General features: G+C 43.5%; 1 protein-coding gene across 3 annotated transcripts in view; it reads right to left on the bottom strand.

Annotated features, from left to right (window-relative positions):
- Positions 1-23,053, bottom strand: part of LOC146358845 (protein FAM228B-like) — a 78,785-nt gene that overhangs the window by 31,054 nt on the left and 24,678 nt on the right. For 2 of the 3 annotated variants that reach the window (XR_014786021.1, XM_084821980.1), the window contains exons 2-5: positions 18,631-18,741; positions 16,493-16,594; positions 13,868-13,972; positions 1,163-1,285 (exon numbers count right to left, since the gene is read on the bottom strand). Coding sequence is in view for 2 of the 3 variants with exons in the window: in XM_084821980.1 (XP_084678106.1) it covers positions 1,163-1,285; positions 13,868-13,972; positions 16,493-16,594; positions 18,631-18,741 (441 nt within the window). In the remaining variant the exon portion in view is untranslated. Of the gene's footprint in view, positions 1-1,162; positions 1,286-13,867; positions 13,973-16,492; positions 16,595-18,630; positions 18,977-23,053 lie in introns of those variants that run through there. The other variant, XM_084821994.1, reaches the window with a different exon arrangement.

Genomic DNA, 23,053 nt, shown 5'->3' with positions numbered 1-23,053 from the left:
ATGGGCAGACAGCTTGTGTGTCTGGCAGTTTTTTTAAATTTCCCCTCCTGGTGGTTTCAATGAGAGGGAAAAAACTTTGCCAGACAGATACTGGGGCCTCATGGGGGAACATATGGGCCTTGGATCCTGTGAATCCAAGGCTGCCCCTATCCTGCTCCTGCCAGTGGTAGATTTACACTCACGGAGCTTTCTGCAGCTGCAATTGGGGCCTCCGGGGTGGACATGGCCCTGCCCCACACTGGTGGAGCTCCTTTCTACCCTGTCCTATTCCCCATCAGTCGGTGGATCTGGGGATTAGGATTGCTCTGTTAGTCATTAACGGCACAGTTCTATGGCCCCTAGACATTGTTGAGGGACCAGAGGATACTGGGAATTTTCACCTCTGAGACTATAGACAGAGCTATGACCTTAGAGATGAAAATCCCCACTCAGATCTTCACCCCAGCCCCACACCCAGCTGCCACAGAAAGATATACAGTGGCTCCTCTTCCAAGGTCAGCGTCATGACCAAGGATGGGGAGAGGAAACAGGGGGCGTACCAGTAGGCAGGAGGGGAGAGACGAAGAGAGTTCAGGATATGCTGTATCCTGCAGCCTTGCCAGCTCCGAGTCTGCCCCCAAGCACAACTCCAGCAGTGCCCATCTAGTGGAAAAATTTAGAAGGACAGAGGTGTATATCTCCTCCACTGCTCCATCCACCCTGCTGGCAGCAACCCAGAATGGCACAGGCATCTACGGGCATAGCGGGAGGCAAACTTGATAGGGTTGCACCCTGAGTTACTTTCATTCCTACATACATATATTATTTACCCAAATCAATGCCAACTTTTAAAAAAGTTTTTTCATTTTAATGATACAAAATAATTAAAAAGCAACTGCAATATGAAAAATCCCCAAGCAGAGAATACAGGAATTAAGTTTCTTCTAATCTCAAAACACACACATTCAATAAACTGCATGGAATTCAAAGAATGGATTCCTTCAGAACAGGGAAGGAGTCTGTCAGCACCTGTGTACCTTGCAGTTATACCATTTTCCAGTCTCACGCTTAAATAGAAATGTTAGCTAGCTTGCTTTCCTTCTCCCAAAGATGACAAAGCATTAGCAGAGTATTGCCAGTTCTGATCTCTGACTCCTTCCCCAGCTTCCAAAATCAGCTGTACCTGTGCAATGGAAAAATGCTTCTGTGTTAGCCAGCTCTGTGAATCTTTTGTCTTTTCAAACTGGCTACTTCTGCAAGTCTTGCTTGGCGATCTACTCAAGGATGTAGAGACTGCTGGAAGAGACTTATAAAAAGGGAGGGGGGAAGTCACAGTGAATGACCCACCTACCCAACATTCAAATTCGTCTATACAAATTTGTATAGAGAGCTTCGGCTATGGGCAGTATAAAAATGTAATAAATAATAAAATAATAATAATATACAAGGGGTACAGCACTATGCCTCCCCTTTCATCCCCCCAAATATTGCAAAGTTTGGAATACTATGTCCTGAAATCTCTTCTGTTTCCAGTCCTGTGTAGATTCCTTTCATAGCCTTCTAGAAAACTGAGAACCCCACTCCCAATGGCATGCACCCTATGTGGCTAATCATAATGTTATTGTCCACGTAGGAAGTGGTTGTGTACTGAGTCAGACCACTGGTCTAATTGGCCAGCACTGCCAACACTGCCTGGCAGTGGCTCTCCAGGGCATCAGGCAGGATTCTTTCCTGGTCCTCCCTGGAGATGCCAGGGATTGAACTCAGGACCTTCTGCATGCCGAACATGTGCTCTGCCACTGAGGTACACCCTGTCCCATAATGTTTGGCAACCAGCACTAAATACAGCCACATAGTTCCAGCACTGAGTCAACTGAGCACTGAATTAACTGACCTACTTGGTTTTTCTTAAAGTCTCCCACATGAACTAAGACCAAATGAGATCACACTTTGACACTGGGGCTGTTCACACAACACTCTAACCCACACTCAGTGGTTGAGTGTACGCTGTTGTTGAACCATGGGTTGTTTGTTGAACTGTGGGCTAGTGTGCTGTCTGAACTCAGGGTATTTTCCACAGTGTGGCTTGTTAACCATGCAGTGTGGCTTATTAACCACCCTGAACAACCCAACAACAAACCATGGGTTTTCAAGGTCGCTTGTTCGAGAAAAATAAGCCACATATGGTTAACAAGCACCCTGCAGAAAATGTCCTTGGTTCAGACAACATGCTAACCCACAGTTCAGCAAACAACATGGTAAATTGCCTGCCTGGTGCGAAGGTTGCGGATATATAGCCTAGTAGATAGTGCTGGGGTAGAGTCAGTGGTCGTGGTCCATGTTGGTACCAACAATGTGGGGAAATGTAGTTGTGAGGTTCTGGAAGCCAAATTTAGGTTGCTAGGTAGGAGGTTGAAATTCAGGACCACCAACATGGCTTTCTCTGAAATGCTACCTGTTCCACGTGCAGGGCCAGCTAGACAGGCAAAGCTGAGGAATCTCAATGCATCGATGAGTCAGTGGTGCAGGGAGGAGGGGTTCAGATTTGTTAGGCACTGGGGAACGTTTTGGGACAAGCCAGGCCTGTACAAGAGGGACAGACTCCACTTGAACCAAAATGGAACCAGACTGCTGGAGCTAAACATAAAAAGGGTAGCACAGCAGCTTTTAAACTAAACCCTGGGGGAAGGCCAACAGGAGCTAGGAAGCATCTGGTTCAGGTTAAATCATCCCAAAGGGGTGAAGATGAACATGTTTTTGATTGCCCAAATGTAGAAGGCAAGGAAATAGGCCAGGAGTACATGGTAGAACATAATAGCCAATCAAAGGGGCCAATGTCCCATAGCAAAAGATGCACACGCCAGAGGCATCTGGGGAAGGATACCGTGTACTGGTGTTTTTATGCAAATGCTAGAAGCCTCCAAGCCAAAATGGGGGAGTTGGAGTGACTGATTTTAAAGGAAAACCTGGATATAGTGGGCATTACAGAAACCTGGTGGAGCGGACAGAACAAGTGGGAGGTGGTCATCTCTGGATATAAACTCTATAGGAAGGACAGGGAAGGGCGTACTGGGGGAAATGTTGCCCTGTACGTTAAAGAGGGCATAGTGTTGAGCGGACTAGAAAAACTGAAAGGAATAGGCTCTTCCACAGAAGCACTGTGGGTGACAATACCAGGCTCCAAAACTAATTTATCGCTAGGAACATGCCATCACCCCCCAGACCAGAATGCTCAGAGTGACCTTGAGATGGAAAACGAAATCAGGGAGGCTTCCAAACAAGGAAGTGTTGTAATAATGGGTGACTTCAATTACCCCCACATTGATTGGATAAATGCATGTTCCAGCCATGACAAAGAGGTTAAATTTCTTGATGCCCTAAACGATTGTGCCCTAGAACAGTTGGTCATGGAAGTGACCAGAGGGGAGGTGACTTTGGATTTAATCCTAAGTGGTGTCACCCAGGACCTAGTAGGAGGTGTAAATGTTGGTGAACCAATTGGAAACAGTGATCATAGTACTATCAGATTTAATATATATTTAAGTGGAAAATTGCCCTGGAAGTCCAACATTTGACTTCAAAAGAGGAAACTTCTCTAAAATGAGGGAACTGGTGAAAACAAAGTTCAAAGGGGGGGTCAAGAGGATTAAATCCCTTCAAAATACTTGGAGGTTATTCAAAACCACAATAATAGAAGCCCAGCTAAAATGTACACCACAGGTTAGGAAAGGTAGCACCAAGTCCAAGAGGTCGCCGGCACAGTCAACAAACAGTGTTAAGGGAGCTATTAAAGAAAAGAGAGCTTCCTTCAGAAAATGCAAGTCTTGCCCAAATGAGGAAAACGAAAGGCAGCACAAGCTTGCACAAAGATGATGCAAGGAGATAATAAGAGATGCAAAAAAACATTGTGAAGAGCATATCACTAATGGTATCCATCCTAGAGTTCTCAAAGAACTCAAATATGACGTTGCTGATCTTCTAACCAAAATATGCAACATGTCCCTAAGATCACCCTCTATACCAGAGGACTGGAAGATGACAATGTATTCAAAAAAGGATCCAGGAAATTACAGGCCCGACAGCTTAACGTCTGTTCCAAGTAAATTGGTTGAAGGCATTATTAAAGATAAAATTACTAAGCATATAGAAGGACAAGCCCTGCTGAAAAAGAATCAACACAGCTTCCACAAAGGTAAGTCCTTTCTCACTAACTTTTTAAGAGTTTTTTGAGAGTGTCAATAAATATGTGGACAGGGGTGATCAAGTAGACATTGTTTACTAGGACTTCCAAAAGGCTTTTGACAAAGTCCCTCACCAAAGACTCCTGAGCAAACTTAGCAAATAACAGGGCAGGTCCTCTTATGGATCAGGAACTGGTTAAAGAACAGAAAGTAGAGAGTAGGAATATATGGTAAATTCTCCCAATAGAGGGAAGTAAATAGTGGGGCCCCACAGGGATCTGTATTAGGACCTATGCTTTTCAACCTGTTCATAAATCATCTGGAATGAGGAGTGAGCAGTGAAGTGGCCAAGTTTGCAAATGACACCAACTTATTTAGGGTGATCAAAACAAAAAGAGATTGTGAAGAGCCCCAAAAGGATCTCTCCAAACTGGGAGAATGGGCATCTAAATGTCAAATGAGGTTCAATATAAGCAAGTGTAAAGTGATGCACGTTGGGGCAAAAATTCCCAACCAAGTATAACCTGTTGGGTTCTGAGCTAGCAGTGACTGACCAGGGAAGAGATCTTGGGGTTGTGATGGACAGCTCAATAAAGATGTCCACCCAGTGTGTTGCTGCTGTAAAAAAAATAAAAAAGGCAAACTCCATGTTAGGCATAATTAGAAAAGGAACTGAGAATAAAACTGCCAATATCATACTGCCCCTATACAAATCTATGGTGTGGCCACACTTGGAATACTGTGTACGGTTCTGGTCACACCTAAAAAAAGATATTGTAAAGCCTGGGGGTAACAATGGACGAAGGCTCATGCACCGCAACGGAGAGAACAGCTCTAATAGCGCCCAATAATAGTCTTCAGACACATGTAGGAAGAAAGCCAGACTATGAAGCACATGGCCTTCGATGTCTATATACTAATGCCCAGAGTATGGGAAACAAACAGAACAAACTTGTACTCTTAATACAAGAGGGAAATTATGACTTGATAGGTGTAACTGAGACTTGGTGGGATGACTCCCATGACTGGAATACAGCAATTAAAGGATATAACTTGTTCAAAAAGAACAGGAGGAACAGAATGGGAGGTGGGGTTGCACTGTATGTATTTATTTATTTATTCATGTCAGAAGCATCACAATTAAAAAACATACTATAACACATCACATTTAAAATATAAAATGTAGAAGCTAAAATATATAGAAATTAGACAAATCTAATGTGAAAAATCCCCTTCATGGATCACTGCCTTGTTGTGGCGAAGGGGCTTGCGTAACTCAGTGAAGCCATAAGCTATGCCGTGCAGGGCCACCCAAGACGGACAGGTCATGGCAGAGAGTTCTGACAAAATGTGGTCCACTGGAGAAGGAAATGGCAACCCACTCCAGTATTCTTGCCAAGAAAACCCCATGGAACGTATCACAAGGCTAAAAGAGATGACGCCGGAAGATGAGCCCCTCAGGTCGGAAGGTGTCCAATATGCTACTGGGGAAGAGCAGAGGGTATTTCCAAGTAGCGCCAGAAAGAGTGAAGCGGCTGAGCCAAACCCGAAAGGACACTCAGCTGTGGATGTGTCTGGCGGTGAAAAGAAAATCCGATGCTGTAAAGAACAATATTGTTTAGGAACCTGGAATGTCAGATCAATGAATCAAGGTAAGCTGGAGGTGGTCAAACATGAGATGGCAAGATTTAACATCGACATCTTGGGAATCAGCGAACTAAAATGGACAGGCATGGGCGAATTTAATTCAGGTGACCATCATATCTACTATTGTGGGCAAGAATCCCTTAGAAGAAATGGAGTAGCACTCATAGTCAACAAAAGGGTGGGAAAAGCAGTACTGGGGTACAATCTTAAAAATGATAGAATGATCTCAGTACGAATCCAAGGCAAACCATTCAACATCACAGTAATTCAAGTCTATGCCCCAACCACTGATGCCGAAGAAGCTGAGGTTGATCGGTTCTATGAAGACCTACAACACCTTCTAGAACTAACACCAAAAAAAGATGTCCTCTTCATCATAGGGGATTGGAATGCTAAAGTAGGAAGTCAAGAAATCACCGGGATAACAGGCAGGCATGGCCTTGGTGTACAAAATGAAGCAGGACAAAAGCTAATAGAGTTTTGCCAAGAGAACACGCTGATCATAGCAAACACTCTTTTCCAACAGCACAAGAGACGACTCTACACATGGACGTCACCAGAGGGTCAATATCGAAATCAGATTGATTATGTCCTTTGCAGCCAAAGATGGAGAAGCTCCATACAGTCAGTAAAAACAAGACGTGGAGCTGACTGTGGCTCAGATCATGAGCTGCTTCTTGCAAAATTTCGGCTTAAATTGAAGAACGTAGGGAAAACCACTAAACCGTTCAGGTATGACCTAAATCATATCCCTCATGAATATACAGTGGAGGTGAGGAATAGATTTCAGGGATTAGACCTGATAGACAGAGTGCCTGAGGAACTATGGACGGAGGTCCGTAACATTGTTCAGGTGGCAGCAACGAAATCCGTCCCAAAGAAAAAGAAATGCAAGAAAGCCAAGTGGCTGTCTGATGAGGCTTTACAAGTAGCTCACGAAAGAAGGGAAGTGAAAAGCAAGGGAGAAAGGGGAAGATATACCCAACTGAATGCAGAGTTCCAGAGAATAGCAAGGAGAGACAAGAAGGCCTTCTTAAATGAACAATGCAAAGAAATCGAGGAAAACAACAGAATGGGAAAGACTAGAGATCTCTTCAAGAAAATTGGAGATCTCAAGGGAACGTTTTGTGCAAAGACGGGCATGATAAAGGACAAAGAAGGCAGGGACCTAACAGAAGCAGATGAGATTAAGAAGAGGTGGCAAGAATACACAGAAGAACTATACAGGAAAGATCTGAATGTCCCTGATAGCCATGATAGTGCGGTCACTGAACTTGAGCCAGACATCCTAGAGAGTGAAGTCAAGTGGGCCTTAGGAAGCATTAGTAACAACAAAGCTAGCGGAGATGACAGTATTCCAGCCGAGCTATTTAAAATCCTAAAAGATGATGCTGTTAAAGTGCTGCATTCAATATGCCAACAAATCTGGAACACTCAACAGTGGCCACAAGACTGGAAAAGGTCAGTTTACATTCCAATTCCAAAGAAGGGCAACGCCAAAGAGTGTTCAAACTACCGCACAATTGCGCTCATTTCACATGCCAGCAAGGTGATGCTCAAAATCCTACAAGCTAGGCTTCAGCAGTATGCGAACCGAGAACTACCGGAAGTACAAGCTGGGTTTCGAAGAGGCAGAGGAACTAGAGATCAAATCGCCAACATTCGCTGCATCATGGAGAAAGCAAGAGAATTCCAGAAAAACGTCTATTTCTGCTTCATTGACTATGCTAAAGCCTTTGATTGTGTGGATCACAACAAACTGTGGCAAATTCTTAAAGTGATGGGAGTACCAGACCACCTTACCTGTCTCCTGAGAAACCTGTACGAGGGTCAAGAAGCAACAGTAAGAACCAGACATGGAACAACCGATTGGTTCAAAATTGGGAAAGGAGTACGACAAGGCTGCATATTGTCACCCTGCTTATTTAACTTATATGCAGAGTACATCATGAGAAATGCCGGGTTGGATGAATCAGAGGTCGGAATTAAGATTGCCGGGAGAATTATCAACAACCTCTGATATGCAGACGATACCACCCTAATGGCAGAAAGCGAAGAGGATCTCAAGAGCCTCTTGTTGAGGGTGAAAGAGGAGAGTGCAAAAGCTGGTTTGAAACTCAACATTAAAAAAACTAAGATTATGTCATCTGGCCCTATCACTTCCTGGCATATAGAAGGGGAAGAAATGGAAGCAGTGACAGATTTTACTTTCTTGGGCTCCAAGATCACCGCAGACGGTGACTGTAGCCATGAAATTAAAAGATGCTTGCTCCTTGGGAGGAAAGCTATGGCCAACCTAGACAGCATAGTAAGAAGCAGAGACATCACCTTGCCGACAAAGGTCCGTCTAATCAAAGCTATGGTTTTCCCAGTAGTAATGTATGGCTGTGAGAGCTGGACTATAAGGAAGGCTGAGCGCCGAAGAATTGATGCTTTCGAACTGTGGTGCTGGAGAAGACTCTTACGAGTCCCCTGGACTGCAAGGAGGTCAAATCAGTCCATCCTAAAGGAAATCAACCCTGAGTGCTCCTTGGAAGGACAGATAATGAAGCTGAAGCTCCAATATTTTGGCCACCTAATGCGAAGAGAAAACTCCCTGGAAAAGACCCTGATGCTGGGAAAGACTGAAGGCAAAAGGAGAAGGGGACGGCAGAGGATGAGATGGCTAGATAGCATCACGGATGCAATGAATATGAACTTGAGCACGCTCCGGGAGAGAGCGCAGGACAGGAAGGCCTGGCGTGCTATGGTCCATGGGGTCACGAAGAGTCGGACACGACTGAACGACTGAACAACAACAACAACAACAATGTGAAAAATACATATCTCTGCACAGAAATACAGAAGGATGAGCTTGGTAGCCCCATCGAGAGCATCTGGAACAAAATAAATGGAGCAAAGAATAAAAGGAACCTGGTAGTCGGAGTCTACTACTGGCCACCCAATCAGGAAGACGAGGATGAAACTTTGAAAAGCAAATCGCCAATGTTTTAAGGAAGGATAATGTAGTATTAATGAGGGACTTCAATTTCCCCAATATTTGTTAGGCCCCTCCAGGAAATTCCTGACTTGTGTGGTGGATAACTTCCTCCTACAGAAAGTAGAGGAAGGAACTAGAGGATCGGCTATCCTTGACTTGATCCTAACCAACAGAGATAACTTAGTGGATAAAGCAGCAGGTACAGGAACTCTGGGAGAAAGCGACCATGTTGTATTTGAGTTCTTGGTTCTAAGGGAAGCAAAGGCCGAGCGTAGTCAAACACGTACCCTGGATTTTAAGAAAGCTGATTTTAATAAACTCAAAACAATGATCAGTAAGGTCCCATGGCAAGCAACTCTAATGAGGAAAGGAGTCCAAGATGGGTGGGAGCTTTTAAAAAAGGAAATTCTCAAAGCACAATTACAAACCATTCCAACAAGAAAAAAAGGTGAAAGACAACAGAAGAAGCCAATGTGGCTTCACAAAAAGCTTAGAGATGACCTGAAAACAGAAAAGGACACATATAGGAAGTGGAAAGAACGCCAAGCAACAAAGGAAGAGTACAGTCAGGTAGCACAGAATTGCAGGGATGGTGTCAGGAAGGCTAAAGCTGAGAACAAGCTGAGGTTAGCGAGGGATGCTAAAAGCAACAAAAAGGCTTTCTTCAGCTATGTGCATAGTAAAAGGCAAAGGAAAGAAATGGTTGCTCAGCTATTAAATAAGGATGGCAAAATGATAACAGATGACAAAGAAAAGGCAGAGGTGCTCGATTCTACTTCGGCTCAGTCTTCTCCCAAAAGAGGGTCTATGACCCCCCCTGGCAAAGGCGAAGTACAGGCTGAAGGGGCAGGATTGCAGCTTGAGATCAATAGGCATATGGTCAAGGAACACCCAGGGTTCAGAGGAGGGCAACAAAGATGATCAGGGGACTGGAAACAAAGCCCTATGAAGAGAGACTGAAAGAACTGGGCATGTTTAGCCTTGAGAAGAGAAAACTGAGGGGAGATATGATAGTGCTCTTCAAGTACTTGAAAGGTTGTCACAGAAAGGAAGGCCAGCATCTCTTCTCGATCATCCCAGAGTACAGGACACAGAAGAATGGGCTCACGTTTCAGCCGGCTGAACATCAGGAAAAATGTCCTGACTGTTACAAGTAATACAACAATGGAACCAATTGCCTGGGGAGGTGGTGGACTCTCCCACACTGGAGGAGTTCAAGAGGCTAGACAGCCATCTGTCAGGGATGCTTTGACTTAGATTCCTGCACTGAGCAGGGGGTTGGACTCGATGGCCTTGTAGGCCCCTTCCAACCCTACTATTCTATGATTCTATATTCTAAGCTGGAAAAAGTGCAGAAAAGGGCAACTAAAATGATCAAGGAGCATCTCTGCTATGAAAGAAGGTTACAACAGCTGGGGTTGTTTAGCTTGGAAAAAAGGAGGGTAACAGGAGACATGATAGAGGTCTACAAAATTATGCATGGTGTGGAGAATGTGGATAGGGAGACACTTTCATCCATCTCTCAAAATACTAGAACCCAGGGTATGAAGCTGATTAGTTGGAGAATCAGGACAGATAAAAGGAAGAACTTCTTCACATAGTGCATAGTTGAACCTGGAATTCGCTACCACAAGGTGTAGTGATGGCCACCAATTTCGATGGCTTTAAAAGGGGGTTGGACAAATTCTTGGAGGAAAAAGCTATCAATGGCTACTAGTCTTGATGGCTATGTGCTACCTCCAGTACCAGAGGCAGTGAGCCTATGTACACCAGTTGCTGGGGAACATGGGTGGGAGGATGCTGTTGCGTTCATGCCCTGCTTGTGGTCGACAGCTGGTTGGCCACTGTGTGAACAGAATGCTGGACTAGATGGACCCTTGGTCTTATCCAGCATTGGCTCTTCTTATGTTCTTAACCCACACTGCAACAACAAACCACACTCAGTGGTTGAGTTTAGTATGTCGTGCAAACCCAGTCACTGTATGACTTCCAAGGTAACCATGTAAAGCATTGCGTATAAAGAAAATACTAGGTATATCTTTACCACTACAAATATTTAGAAGCTGTTCAAAACTCTTTTGGGGCATGATGAACAACTGTTGGCTTCAATGCTTAGCCATGGATGGATCACTCATTATGAGGAAAAACATAAATCTCAATAACACCATTTAGTAGCGTTTGTATAGTGATTTTGAGTGTTCAAAGTGCTTTATATACATTATCTTGTTATAATCCCAATCTGTTCATGGCAGAGACCCCGGTGTATAGCTTGGTCTCTTATAGTGCAATCTTATACATGTTTACTCAGAAGTAAGCCCTATTGAGTCTCCCTGGGTAATGCTAGGCTCTTAAAAGATCTGGGGCACAGGCCTATAACATAAATTTGCATATGCACTCTCTCTCCCTCTCTCTCTCAAGAGGTGTGCACTGATGCCCTTTAACTCAGACCCTGATTTGGTGCTTTGGAAAACATCCCACTTCTGCTCAGACCAATTTGGAGTCAGTCCACTTTAACAAGGTACTGAACCCAAGTCAAGGTGCAGAAAACGAAGGCTTCCTGTTGACTGTCATGGGAAATTAAAGAACACTGTACTTTTTTTTCTCTTGGTCAAAATTGGATCATAGTTACAGGTACAGTAGTCTGTTAGGAAGGGACTACACCTGCCCAATGTCAGAAAAAGAGGTACAGGGGTTTTTTTTGTGCTATGTACCTTTATATTTTGGTTTTCTTTCAAGGGAATTGCTAAAAAAAATATTTCTTGGCCAAATTGGATGAAAATTGCAGTATTGGTTGCCCCAGATGAGGGGATCACGTTTGTCAAATTGAAGAATGATAGGCACGAGGGGGGGTGCAGGACTAACCTACACATTTTGAGCCCTAAAAGAGGAAATACCTATCTCCCTATGTTTTTTTGTGGACCACTGTTCTGAAAATTCCAGACAGCCTCAACGTGTTTCTAAGTAAGAAACGAGCAACGTTTCAGAAGGATAGGAGGAAGAGTTCATGTGGAAGGGGAGTTCTCCAATTTGTAGGGGAGGAGTGATTTGCTTGCCCTTGCGTTCACACCCACCCCCGCCTCCCATGGTTTTTTTAAAAATTTGTATGAAAGTGGCAAAGGTCATAGAGGTGTCCTCAGGCATGAAACCTGCAAAGTTTCAGAAAGGTGAGAGCAGGGGCAAGTGAATTATGATACTTGATATCCAGTTTAAGCTTTTTCATAGTAAAGTGTGGTGGCACTGGAAGGTGGTCATAACCCTCCCTCTGGTATAATCTGCTACCTGCAGCTATATGGGAGAAATTAAAGTGGAGGGAGAGAAAAACATTTGTGAAGTCAGATTAAATCCTTTGCTCTGCTGAAGCTACTGAACTTCTGCAGAAGCCAAAGTTTCCAGGCTGGGGCAGTAAAATCAGATGCTGTGTGAAATGTCAGTATTTCACAGGGAGATCTTCCTGCCTTTCCCCCTCCCTCAAAATGTCATTGCAAGCAAGCTCCCAGCAACGGACAGATAAGAGTAGGGAGTAGGGGTGTACGAAAGTTCCGCCACGGATCTCGGGGAGGCCGAATGCCAGCGCATTCGGCCCCCCGAAATCGGTGGCGGAACGGCACCCCCCCCCCGCGACGAGACTTACCTTGGGCGGATCTTCCTGGCAGCGGCGGCGGTGGCTCCGGCGGCCGGTCTTACGACTGGCTGCCACTGCTGCCATTTCCAGGTTAAAACAAAAACAAAAACAAAAAAATGTGATAGGCTACGTAAAGATTTACATAGCCTATCACGGCTAGATTTTAAAAAAACACCGTGATAGGCTACGTAAATCTTTATGTAGCCTATCACAGCTGACTTAAAACAAAAAACAAAAAAAACACGCGTACGCAAATGGCGGCAGCCATGGCCGCCGCCATTTGCGTTCCTTATTTTGACACGTCTTAGTCTACGTAAACATTTGCGTTCCCCTTATTTTCGCCGTCTTAGTCTACGTAAATGTTTACGTAGACTAAGGCGTGCCAAAATAAAGAATGCAAATGGTGGTGGCCATGGCCGCCGCCATTTGCATACGCGCGTTTTTTTGTTTAAATCAGCCGTGATAGGCTACGTAAACATTTACGTAGCCTATCACGGCTGACTGCAGGGACGCAAACGGCGGCGGCTATGGCCGCCGCCATTTGCATCCCTGCTAGCCAGCAGCCGGATGTCCGGCTACTGGCGGAGCCGGCCAGCGGTTCCGCAGAATCGCTGCAGAGCACAGCTGGCGGAGCCAGCCGGCAGCTCCACAGAATCGCTGCGGAGCACAGCCGGCCAGCCAGGATTCCGGGGGGGAGGAACGGAGCGCCTCCCCCCCACCATCAACATAATCTGCGGAAAGGTAAGTCACTTTCATACATCCCTAGTAGGGAGAGAGGGGAGAGAGAGAAAATGGAAGGAAAGACGGTGGAAGGAAAGGTGGCAGTCTCCCCTTCAGTTTAAAAGGCTGATGTCTTCATGCTATAATCCTTACTGGTCTGCTAAGGGAATAAGTCCTAAGGTCTCATAGTAACTGCAAGGCTACTGAGCTCAGAGGGAATAAGCAGGCTTATATCAATCAGCCTACATCAATCTATGTAAGTGACTTGAATAGGAACTTTAAAAAAATTATTGTTATTATTTTAATGTGTTTTCAAATGTTATTTTACAATTATTTTTATGGTACATGCATTTGTTTTGTTTTTGCTTTGTATTTTTTAGATGAGTGTGAGTAGTTTTCTTTGAAAAATGTAAAAGTTAAATAAAAATTATGAGTATAAAAAAGGCAGGTAATAGCATTGGGGCACCTCTAAACATCTGGGGCACAGCTCAGAATCGAAGGCTCATGTCTAGGTGTGCCTCTTTGTAATAATGCCCATGCTTCCAGATATAAGATTTGAAATTAAGGTTTCTCTAAGGAACTTTACTACATGTGATTACATCAGTTGCCCTCACTAGAGTTTAAGGTTTAAAATCTTTGATTAAATTAAGATGAAACACTGCTTTAACTGTCTTGCAATGACAGTTGCTGTACTGGCAAAGCAGTTGATATTTCCACCCTAAGCACTCAGTCACTCACTTGTTTTGGATCCGGCATCATCTGCTGCATCTGGGCCCTTGGACAGCGAAGTCTTATGAGCCACTGCAAGTCTGAACTCTCCTGCTTTGCCACTCTTGGGTAGGTCTAGTATGAGAATGTTAAAATATGTAAAGGGGGAAAAAACAGGCCTGATGGAATTGGTTAGGGTCCACACAAAATAACTCACTAGTCTTAACAATTTTTTTTAAAAGAGACCTTCAGGGGCTTGAGAAATATACTGGTTCACAACACTTTCAGATCGCAGCTTGCCAATCCAGGCGTCAACTTTCTAGTAACTTGCTATTAAAGTGCTGGTCTCTTGTAGGCTATGAAGCAACTGAATAGAATGGGCAATCAGCTTTTAGATGCTGTACAGCAGAACAGAACTGTTCCAGTGTTATGTCATAACAAGTATGGTGATATCAAGTTCTCAATTCCAATTTACTCAGTTTTTTCCAGCTTGTTTTGCTTTTCTTTATTCCCTAACTGTTGTAAAGTAGTGATGTGCTCTACCCTAGAGAAGATAGCATCATAGCAACAGATATGTAAAATGGTAATACTCTACAAAATCAAGCTAAGGAATTAGGAAAAAGTAACTAGATAGAATGTGTTGGACATAGGGCTTTGGAAATACAAGGCTTTGTATCTTAGAAATAAAACATGTCAGAGGTAGGCAACATGGTGCAAACGGGCACCAGTGCGCACCCAAGGTGCCCTACCCCTCCACTTGAAGAAAAAAAAAAGAATAACACATTTTCCTACCAGCTGTGCATTCAAAGGAGTTGTTTAGTGTGTTGGGGTTCAGACCCCACCTCTGCCTTGTACTCAGTCTTTTCGACTGGTTACTTGTCCTTTGTGACTAGCCACGCAGCCCATGGCAGCCATTTTGTAACAGTGCCCAGAAGAGTTTCCCAAATTGCCAAATGTGCCCACAGGCCTAAAAAGGTTGCCTATCCCTGAAATATGTGATTACAAGTAATAATTTTTCCTCATTTAGTGCTTCCTAAAAATTCTCATCTCCTTCAATGGCTCTGAGATATTAAGCAACAAGCAAGGCTAGTTACAACAGAAACATATTATAGAAGCTTGAAGATACTAGCAAAGTTGATTTATTTTCTCAGTGTATGGAACTATCACAATAAGATTTAAAAGACTGCAAGTCACTAAACCACCACACCTCCAGTTCCTGACAATTTTGCTATGTTTGTTTGATTTATCACTGCCAATTTATTGTTTTTTGAATTTTTCTGTATTTTTATGTTTTACTTTGTAAGTTGGTCTGAGAGCCATGTCTGATGAGTGCCCTTCTGAAGAGCTCTGAAGACAAAGCATCTGACATATCCAAAGCCCTGCTGGCACGAGACAAAGGAACAGCATTCCCCCACAACACATTTCCTTTTTTTTTTTGGTCTTGCTTTGGCAGGAAAACGAACTATGCCAGCTGGCATAGTTCTCCCCAACCCCCACACATTCTGTGGGCATGCCTGCACATTTAAACTCTCCTGGCACACCCAAAGACTACCCACTGATCCCCCCCCCCAACATGAGATCTCCAACGTCAGAGAGATAAGGACTGTGGAGGTTTCTGCAAGGAATGGGAGGAGGGTTCCGAGGTCAGATGTCCCTCCTCTGAGATTAGACCTCTCCCCACTCTCAGAGGAGGAAATTCCATCTACCCTATGCTGCCCCCCTCCTCAGACCATAAGACTGCATCATTAACAAACTTAAAAAATAAGAAATCGCTGATAAGAGAGTTGAAAGTGGGTGGAGCTTCCCACTTTTTCTTTGCCCCACTATCACCTCTGGTCAAACAGATATTGCACATTTTAATCAATACATAACCTGTAAAACCTATTTACCAGAGCTGAAAGTTGAATGACATACAATCCACCCACTGTAATCCATCTCCCAAGCCACCAACTCTGGAAAAAAAAACCTATTGTCTGTCTCCAGCCTTAGCTACAACTCATTTCTGAAAACTCACTTTAATTTATCTTATACCTGTTTCCCTTCATATAGTATATATGGGATACAGGATATATAACAATAGATAGGAGGTGCCATTTTTTTAAAGATAGTTTCTAGCTCCTTCTTCTCATCTGGCTTTCATGTCAAAGTTTGTTTTATTTATAAAATGCATTGATTGCCTTTCCATCAACAGATGTCCAAGACAATACTATATGCTACTTCCTGAGCAGATATATTTCTGTTGTACCTCCTGCTCTCCATTCTGTCTTTCTAACAAAGATACAGGGGATCACTTCATGGACTAGTGCAGTAAGTGGGAAAAGTGAGACTTAAGTAGCAGTGTTTCCCCTAAGGGAAACATAGCTCAGTATTTTCCTCCTGCATGTGATGCAGTCCCTCCAATAAAAGCTCTCTAATTCAATATGTCTTTGGAAAGGAGACCATTTTTAAAAAATTGCAAGTACCACAAAGGAAACACACATAATCATATCTTTAAAATAATTTGTGACTGGAAGAACTAATAGAGAAAGACTCTTATTCATCATCATACATGTTACAATTATGATAACATTATCATAATATTCATTAAAATATGTCTGCTATACAGAATGCATAAACTTTATTACACCTCTTCAAGAAAATGCTTGACCTGTATACCTGGTAAGATGTAATAGGCATCCATTCTGCCGGCTCTGTGAAATCATCTTCTTTATCTAAACTATGTGACAATCCAGTCTTTGGGGGCTGTGATGACATTCGCTGCATATATTTGAAATAAGAAAAACATCTAAGGCTTCAATTCCACGCATGCTTACTTGAACGTATGTCTCACTGGCACCCATGTCTGACTAAGGGCAAGTTTTGTTTTTTAAAAAACATATCTACCCAACCTGTACCACCCAAGCCTATAAGCAAGAAGAGACAGAGTTGTCTACCAAAATCCACATTTTTACAAGCTTTTCAATGTAGCTTGGCTTGGGAAAAATGTGCATACTAAGGAAAAGTGTACACAAAATGTACACAAAAGTAACTGGAAAAAATGCATATATTTAAAAATGTGCACAAAAATGTATGTGGAAAAAGGACAAAACAAGCTTAACCTTAAAAATCCAAAAATCTCAGTGAGAATGAGATTGACAGATCCCTCCATTCCCAGCTGACCACACAGGCTCACACACAATTTTCCTAAGAAATCATGGAAAGAAGCAACCAAAGTGATTGGGCAGATATGTAAATTCAATTTAAAATAATATTTCAAAAAGTGGGGTAAAGATCTGATACAGAAAAGAGGTGGTGAGTAACTGGTAGGTATATACAAACTCAGGTTAAAAATGGGGAAAGTTCCACTAGCTATAGAAGGGAACGAATGAGTGAAAATTCATACACACACACACACAGAGGCTCAGATAATGAGAAAGGAGGAATAAGATATATGGCTAGGATGAGGGACATCATGAGATATTTGTCCAATGGATATTGCAGATAATTGCATGTGATGAAACCAGAAAATGCTGTTCTGGAACAGTGACTGTGCGCAGGATGAGAACACCAAGTTCTAACACTATTTTCAGTGACAGATTGTGTTGGAGCAATCATACCTTAAAACTTTAGTTTTGCCAATGTGAGAAATTCTGGCTCTAAAATCAGTGATTAATCTTTGAGCATCTTTAATAGAACTGAGTAATTTAAATGGTATTGCCACTAAGCCTGGTAACAAGCATACAGTATGATAAAGAGGAACATAAGAATTCAGGGTGCAACTCATAGGATTGTGCCCTGGGTACTCGTTAAGCCCCTGAACTCGCACCTCCTGTGCTATATTTTAGCTACAGGCAGTTTTGACTGTCTAGTGGGGGCTTTGGGGATGGGGAGGGAAGGAGGCTGGGGTGGTGATAGGAAAAGCCATAAACCAGCCACCCTGGCCTCTCCCCACTACCCCAGAAACGCCTCCTCTCCCCTGTCTCCGCGTTCCATTTACTGAGCATGGAGAGGCAGCCGGCACAGTTCTCTCCGAGGGGGAGGGGAGCACAGTTTCCTGGCTCCAAGCCCTATCTTTGAGTGCGGAGCCAGGAAACCGAAAATTCCTATGTCCCCAGACGCTGTCTAGGGGACATAGGATTGCTCCCTTACTAGACCATTTCCTGATGCTGTGATTAAAATTTCTCCTTTCCACCACTGTCTTTATTTTCCTCTATGCTTGGTTGTCATGGGATGGTGAAAGACATTTGTACTCTTCCAAGCCAACTAAATCATCTCCTGAACAAAGCCTGGATAAAATCTTAAAACATGTTTATACCTTACTTTTAAAAGCACTGTTGTTTTGAGGAATCAGAGGAAGAATCAATTACAACTTAAAATCGTGGCAGCCTAACACTTACAGCCCTATGTCTTTAACCTTGCACAACCTCAGCTACTTCACAATCACATGGAAACCTGTTCCTACCTATTTGTACATCACATTAAATTTATTTCGTACATGTATGGGTACAATTGAACTGGATCCAGGAGACTTAAAGAACAGGAGGGTGCCACGAGTGAACCTGCATCCCCACTGTATATTGAGTAAACTGGATTCATGAATTTGGCCAATTTTGTTTGACAAAAATTGAAAAATAGAGACAGAATTTGAAAAAAATTATGTGTAATCCTTTACTGGGTCAACTCAATAGCTGAATATTCAGGTTGCACACGAAGAAATGCTGTGCCACAGACCATTCATACAGATTGCTCTTCTCTTATCAAGCTTTCAGTATGGTGACATCACTTTGATGACTAAAAATGACTAAAATCTTCACCTGTTTTGTTTGGGCATGTCTACAGTATCGATGCCGGGCTCCAGGACAGCAAACCTTTATAAGCCAGTCTTCTCCTGAACTTTCACTACTTAAGGACACTGATGAATCAGTCTGAAAAACAAAAACATTTAAAATACGCAAAACAAAAATAATGCATAGAGTAGGGGTGCAGAACCGGGGGGGCAGATGACTGCCCCCCAGCCCTCCATGGGTTATATGATGCCAGGTGGCTGTGGCCATACCCACCTGACGCCACTTGCTCCCTGGCTGATGTGCCAAGTTGATCCTCCATTCAGTGCTTGGGCCAGGGACCAGGCTTTGCTGCACGCAGGCTTTCCCAGTTAGGGAAGTCCTGTGCTCAGCAAAGCTGAGCCGCTAAGTTCCCTTCACTCCTCAAACAGTGGTTTATGTACCTGCAAAGAATATTCTTAATAAAGTCATCTGGGTTCTTCTCAGATATCAGTGCTTAACCATAATGTAAGAACCCTCATAACTAAATCACAAGGTATGACTGCCACCTTTTGTAGAAATGTCCTACATTGTAGAATATTACCACTTATAGAGGGAAATGGGGGATGACTGAGAGAGAGAAAACTACTACTGCTTTCAAGGTGACAGAAATATGCTTGTGTTGATCCTCGCATTTTTGGCAAAGACAACCTTAAAGTGTGGTAAGGGCCACTTCATACATTATTAAATTAGCACATATGTTGTCATACATCTTCTAAGACAGGGGAGGGCAGCCTGCAATCCTATGCCTGCATATAGGTTGGCCTAATTTCATGTGCCGCTCAGCCTAATTTCAAAAGCCCTCTGCATGCAGTTAGTTCCAACCTCTGCCAAGAGTGATCTTTTTTTTATTTATTATTAAATTTATTAATCGCCCATCTGGCTGGTCACCCAGCCACTCTGGGCGATGTACAACATACAATAAAACAGTTTAAAACAATAAAATTCTACAATAAAAACATTTTCTAAAATACCCTAACCCACCCCAAATGCCTGCCTGAACAACCACGTTTTTAATGCACGACGGAAGCTCATTAAAGAGGGGGCATGACGGAGTTCCCTAGGGAGGGAGTTCCACAGAGTGGGGGCCACCACAGAAAAGGCCCTCTCCCTCGTCCCCACCAGTCTAGCTATCCTGGCTGATGGGACAGAGAGAAGGCCATCCAAGGCTGATCTTGTTAAGCAGCCTGTCTGGTGCTGCTGGATCTGAATCTGTCTGGTGCTGCTGGATCTGAATCTGTCCCTTCCCTGGCAGCCCCTTGTGTGGGAAGGAACAGGGAGAGAAAGAGAGAGGGGGAGCTTCATCACATGGAGCTTTTATCCTGCGGATAAGTCCTTCACGGAGTTGGCGGGCTCTTTACATGACGCCGTGACCCTGCCATGACCCTCCAGGGCATCTCCTGCACTAAATGCCCTTTGTTCTGTTTTTAAATAGATTGCAGATAATGCTATCAATTTACCCCCTTGTGTTCCACTTGAGCTCCCTACCCGGCAAGAAGAGGAGCAAGATCAATTAAAGATAATGGAAGACTCAGAAGGGGGGGAGGAAGTGCATGTAAAGGGAGTCAGTGGTTATCCTGCATTTAAGATGGAAGCAGAAAGCCCTGTTTTAAATGCAGGATTTTAGGCTGGTGTAGAAATGCCCAGAGAGAGAGAAACAGAGAGAGACAGACAGACAGAGACAGAGAGAAGGGGAGGTGGCACAAGGAGAGAGAAAAGTGGTGACCCACCCACTTTTGGTTCTGGCCCTGCCCATCAGTGGCTTTGGCCTTGCTCACCACCGACGTACCCATTACCTATGAGGGAATGCAGCCCTTGGCAGAAAGAAGGCTGCCCGCTGCTTCTCTAATATGTGAAAGCAATGCATGTCTTGGTTATTACATGTATTTAGTGAGGTTATTAGTGATCGTGTGTTAGACCATCCCTGATTCATATGCCCTTCCTATTCTATATAGCCTTCAACACTTGACAGCTGGAAACAGGGACACTCCTAGAAGAGCCCAAGGAGCAGAGCCCAGAGTCCCAAGTAGGGATGGGGAGAAATTCATTCAGTTAGAATCATAGAATAGTAGGGTTGGAAGGGGCCTACAAGGCCATCGAGTCCAACCCCCTGCTCAATGCAGGAATCCAAGTCAGAGCATCCCTGAGAGATGGCTGTCCAGCCTCATCTTGAAGGCCTCCAGTGTGGGAGAGCCCACCACCTCCCCAGGTAATTGGTTCCATTGTCGTATTGCTCTGACAGTCAGGAAATTTTTCCTGATGTTCAGCCGGAATCTGGCTTCCTGTCACTTGAGCAGATTATTCTGTAACTCGCACTCTGGTATGACCGAGAAGAGATCCTGGCCTTCCTCTCTGTGACAACTTTTCAAGTACTTGAAGAGTGCTATCATATCTCCCCCCAGTCTTCTCTTCTCAAGGCTAAACATGCCCAGTTCTTTTGTTCACACATTTGCTAACTTAATTAATTTTGCACTTTTGAACCAGTACGCAAACCAAAACTCAGTTATTCTTCAAAATTCACAGTTCTCTTAATTTTCCAATGAAGTTCTCCACCTTATAAAAATGTGGATATTAGGGGGAAATACACACAAAACTGTGTATGTCCATGAAAATGCTGTTAAAATATTAGGAAAATAGCTTGCAATAAGTGTATATTAGGCAAACATGCATAGAAAAATACACATATTAGGAAAAATGCATGCAAAAATACACAATTTGCATGCAAACTTTTTTTTTTTTGCATTCTCAGAGTTGGGACAAACCAAAGGTAGAAACTGAGAGAAACTGAAACTGACAGATTCATCCATCCCTAGTCCCAGGGGCTGGGGCTGGATGAGTCAATAAGTGGAGCTAATCCAGTCTAGCTAGTTACACTGCTGATCAGTGTAAATATATGCTGTATGTGCCAGGGTCTCACCCCTGGAAACTCTGAGCTCAGTGTTCGAATCAAGTTTAGTGCCAGAACTGAAAGCTGACATTTGCTAGGTGTGAAGAGTGCTTGATTGTAATTCTAAATTCTAAGAGTGCTTAAGAAGTACAGTGTACATTTCTCTCACCACTGGGAGAAATTCCCACAGCCAATTCCCGAAATCTAAGAGTAGGGATGAAGGGTGACTTTGTCAGAGGCTTGGGTCTCAGCTTTTAGGGGGAAGGGGAAAATGTGCTACATGCGCTAGGCTAGGAGGACATGGAAGTGAAGGGGGCCAACAGACAGGTTTTTTTAGGGATTAATTTGTGACAATCCTAGAATTTGTGGAGGACCAATAAAGAAAGGGTCATTCTTGCGGAGAATTTTCCCTGCTTTATATTGCATCCACATAGATTTACTTACATGGATTTTTAAAAGACAGCCCTGAAGACAAGCAATTCAGAGGCCCTTTGCTCATTACTTCTTCACATATTTCAAGGCCAGTCAGAGGTATGCTTTGCCTATTCACTCTTTAACCTCTCAGACAATTTGCTAAAGGAGTGGTTTTTGCTTAACTTCTAATGCAAGTTTATGGGTGAAGCAAAGATTCTAATTCACAAGTGCTTAATTGCACTATACCATAGTGCCATCTAGTGATTGTTTAATGAAACATATAGAAATTGCAGACAAAGGAAATTCCCCCCAAAAGCAAGGGGTCACATGTGAAAAGAAACCAAGCTTGATCCTGCAAAGAATCCAGAAGAAGCAGCCCTGGTAAAGCTGTGGGATAAAAGCATGGTGTACAGAAGCTCATAGATGATGTGGAGTTACGGGTTGGCAGTGAGGTGGCCTGGTTTGCTGATGACACCAAATTATTTAGGGCAGTTAAAACAAAAATGGAGTGTGAAGAGGTCCAACAGTATCTCTCCAAACAGGAAGAATGGGCATTAAAATGGCAACTGCACTTCAATGTAACCAAGGGTAAAGTGATGCATGTTGGGGCCAAAAAATCCTAACTTCACATACACCCTGGTGGGGACTGAGCTGGAGATGACTGACCAAGAAAAGGATCTTGAGGTTGCAGTGGAGAGCTTGATGAAAATGACGACCCGATGTGTGGCTGCTGTGAAAAAGGTAAATTTCATGTTGGGGGTCATTAGGAAAGGAATAAAAAATAAAGCTGCCAATATCACAATATACAAATCTATAGTGTGACCGCCCTTGGGAGGCTATGTATAGTTTTTCTTACTGCATCTCAAAAAGGATATTGTAGAGCTAGAAAAGGTCCAGAAGAGGATAACCAAAATGATCAAGGGGCTGGAGCAACTCCCCTATGAGGAAAGGTTACAATTTTTAGGGCTTTTTAGGTTAGAAAAAAGGGGAGTAAGAGGGGACATGATAGAAGTGTATAAAATGATGCATGCTGTGGAGAAAGTGGATAGGGAGAAGCTTTTCTCCTCTCAGAATCATAGAATCATAGAATAGTAGGGTTGGAAGGGGCCTACA

This window comes from Heloderma suspectum, chromosome 1, assembly GCF_057233095.1.
Source record: "Heloderma suspectum isolate Gila_16-S chromosome 1, 16-S_ref, whole genome shotgun sequence".
Taxonomy (NCBI): Eukaryota; Metazoa; Chordata; class Lepidosauria; order Squamata; family Helodermatidae; genus Heloderma; species Heloderma suspectum.
Note: the sequence above shows the minus strand (reverse complement) of the source record. Positions and strands in the feature narration are given on the sequence as shown.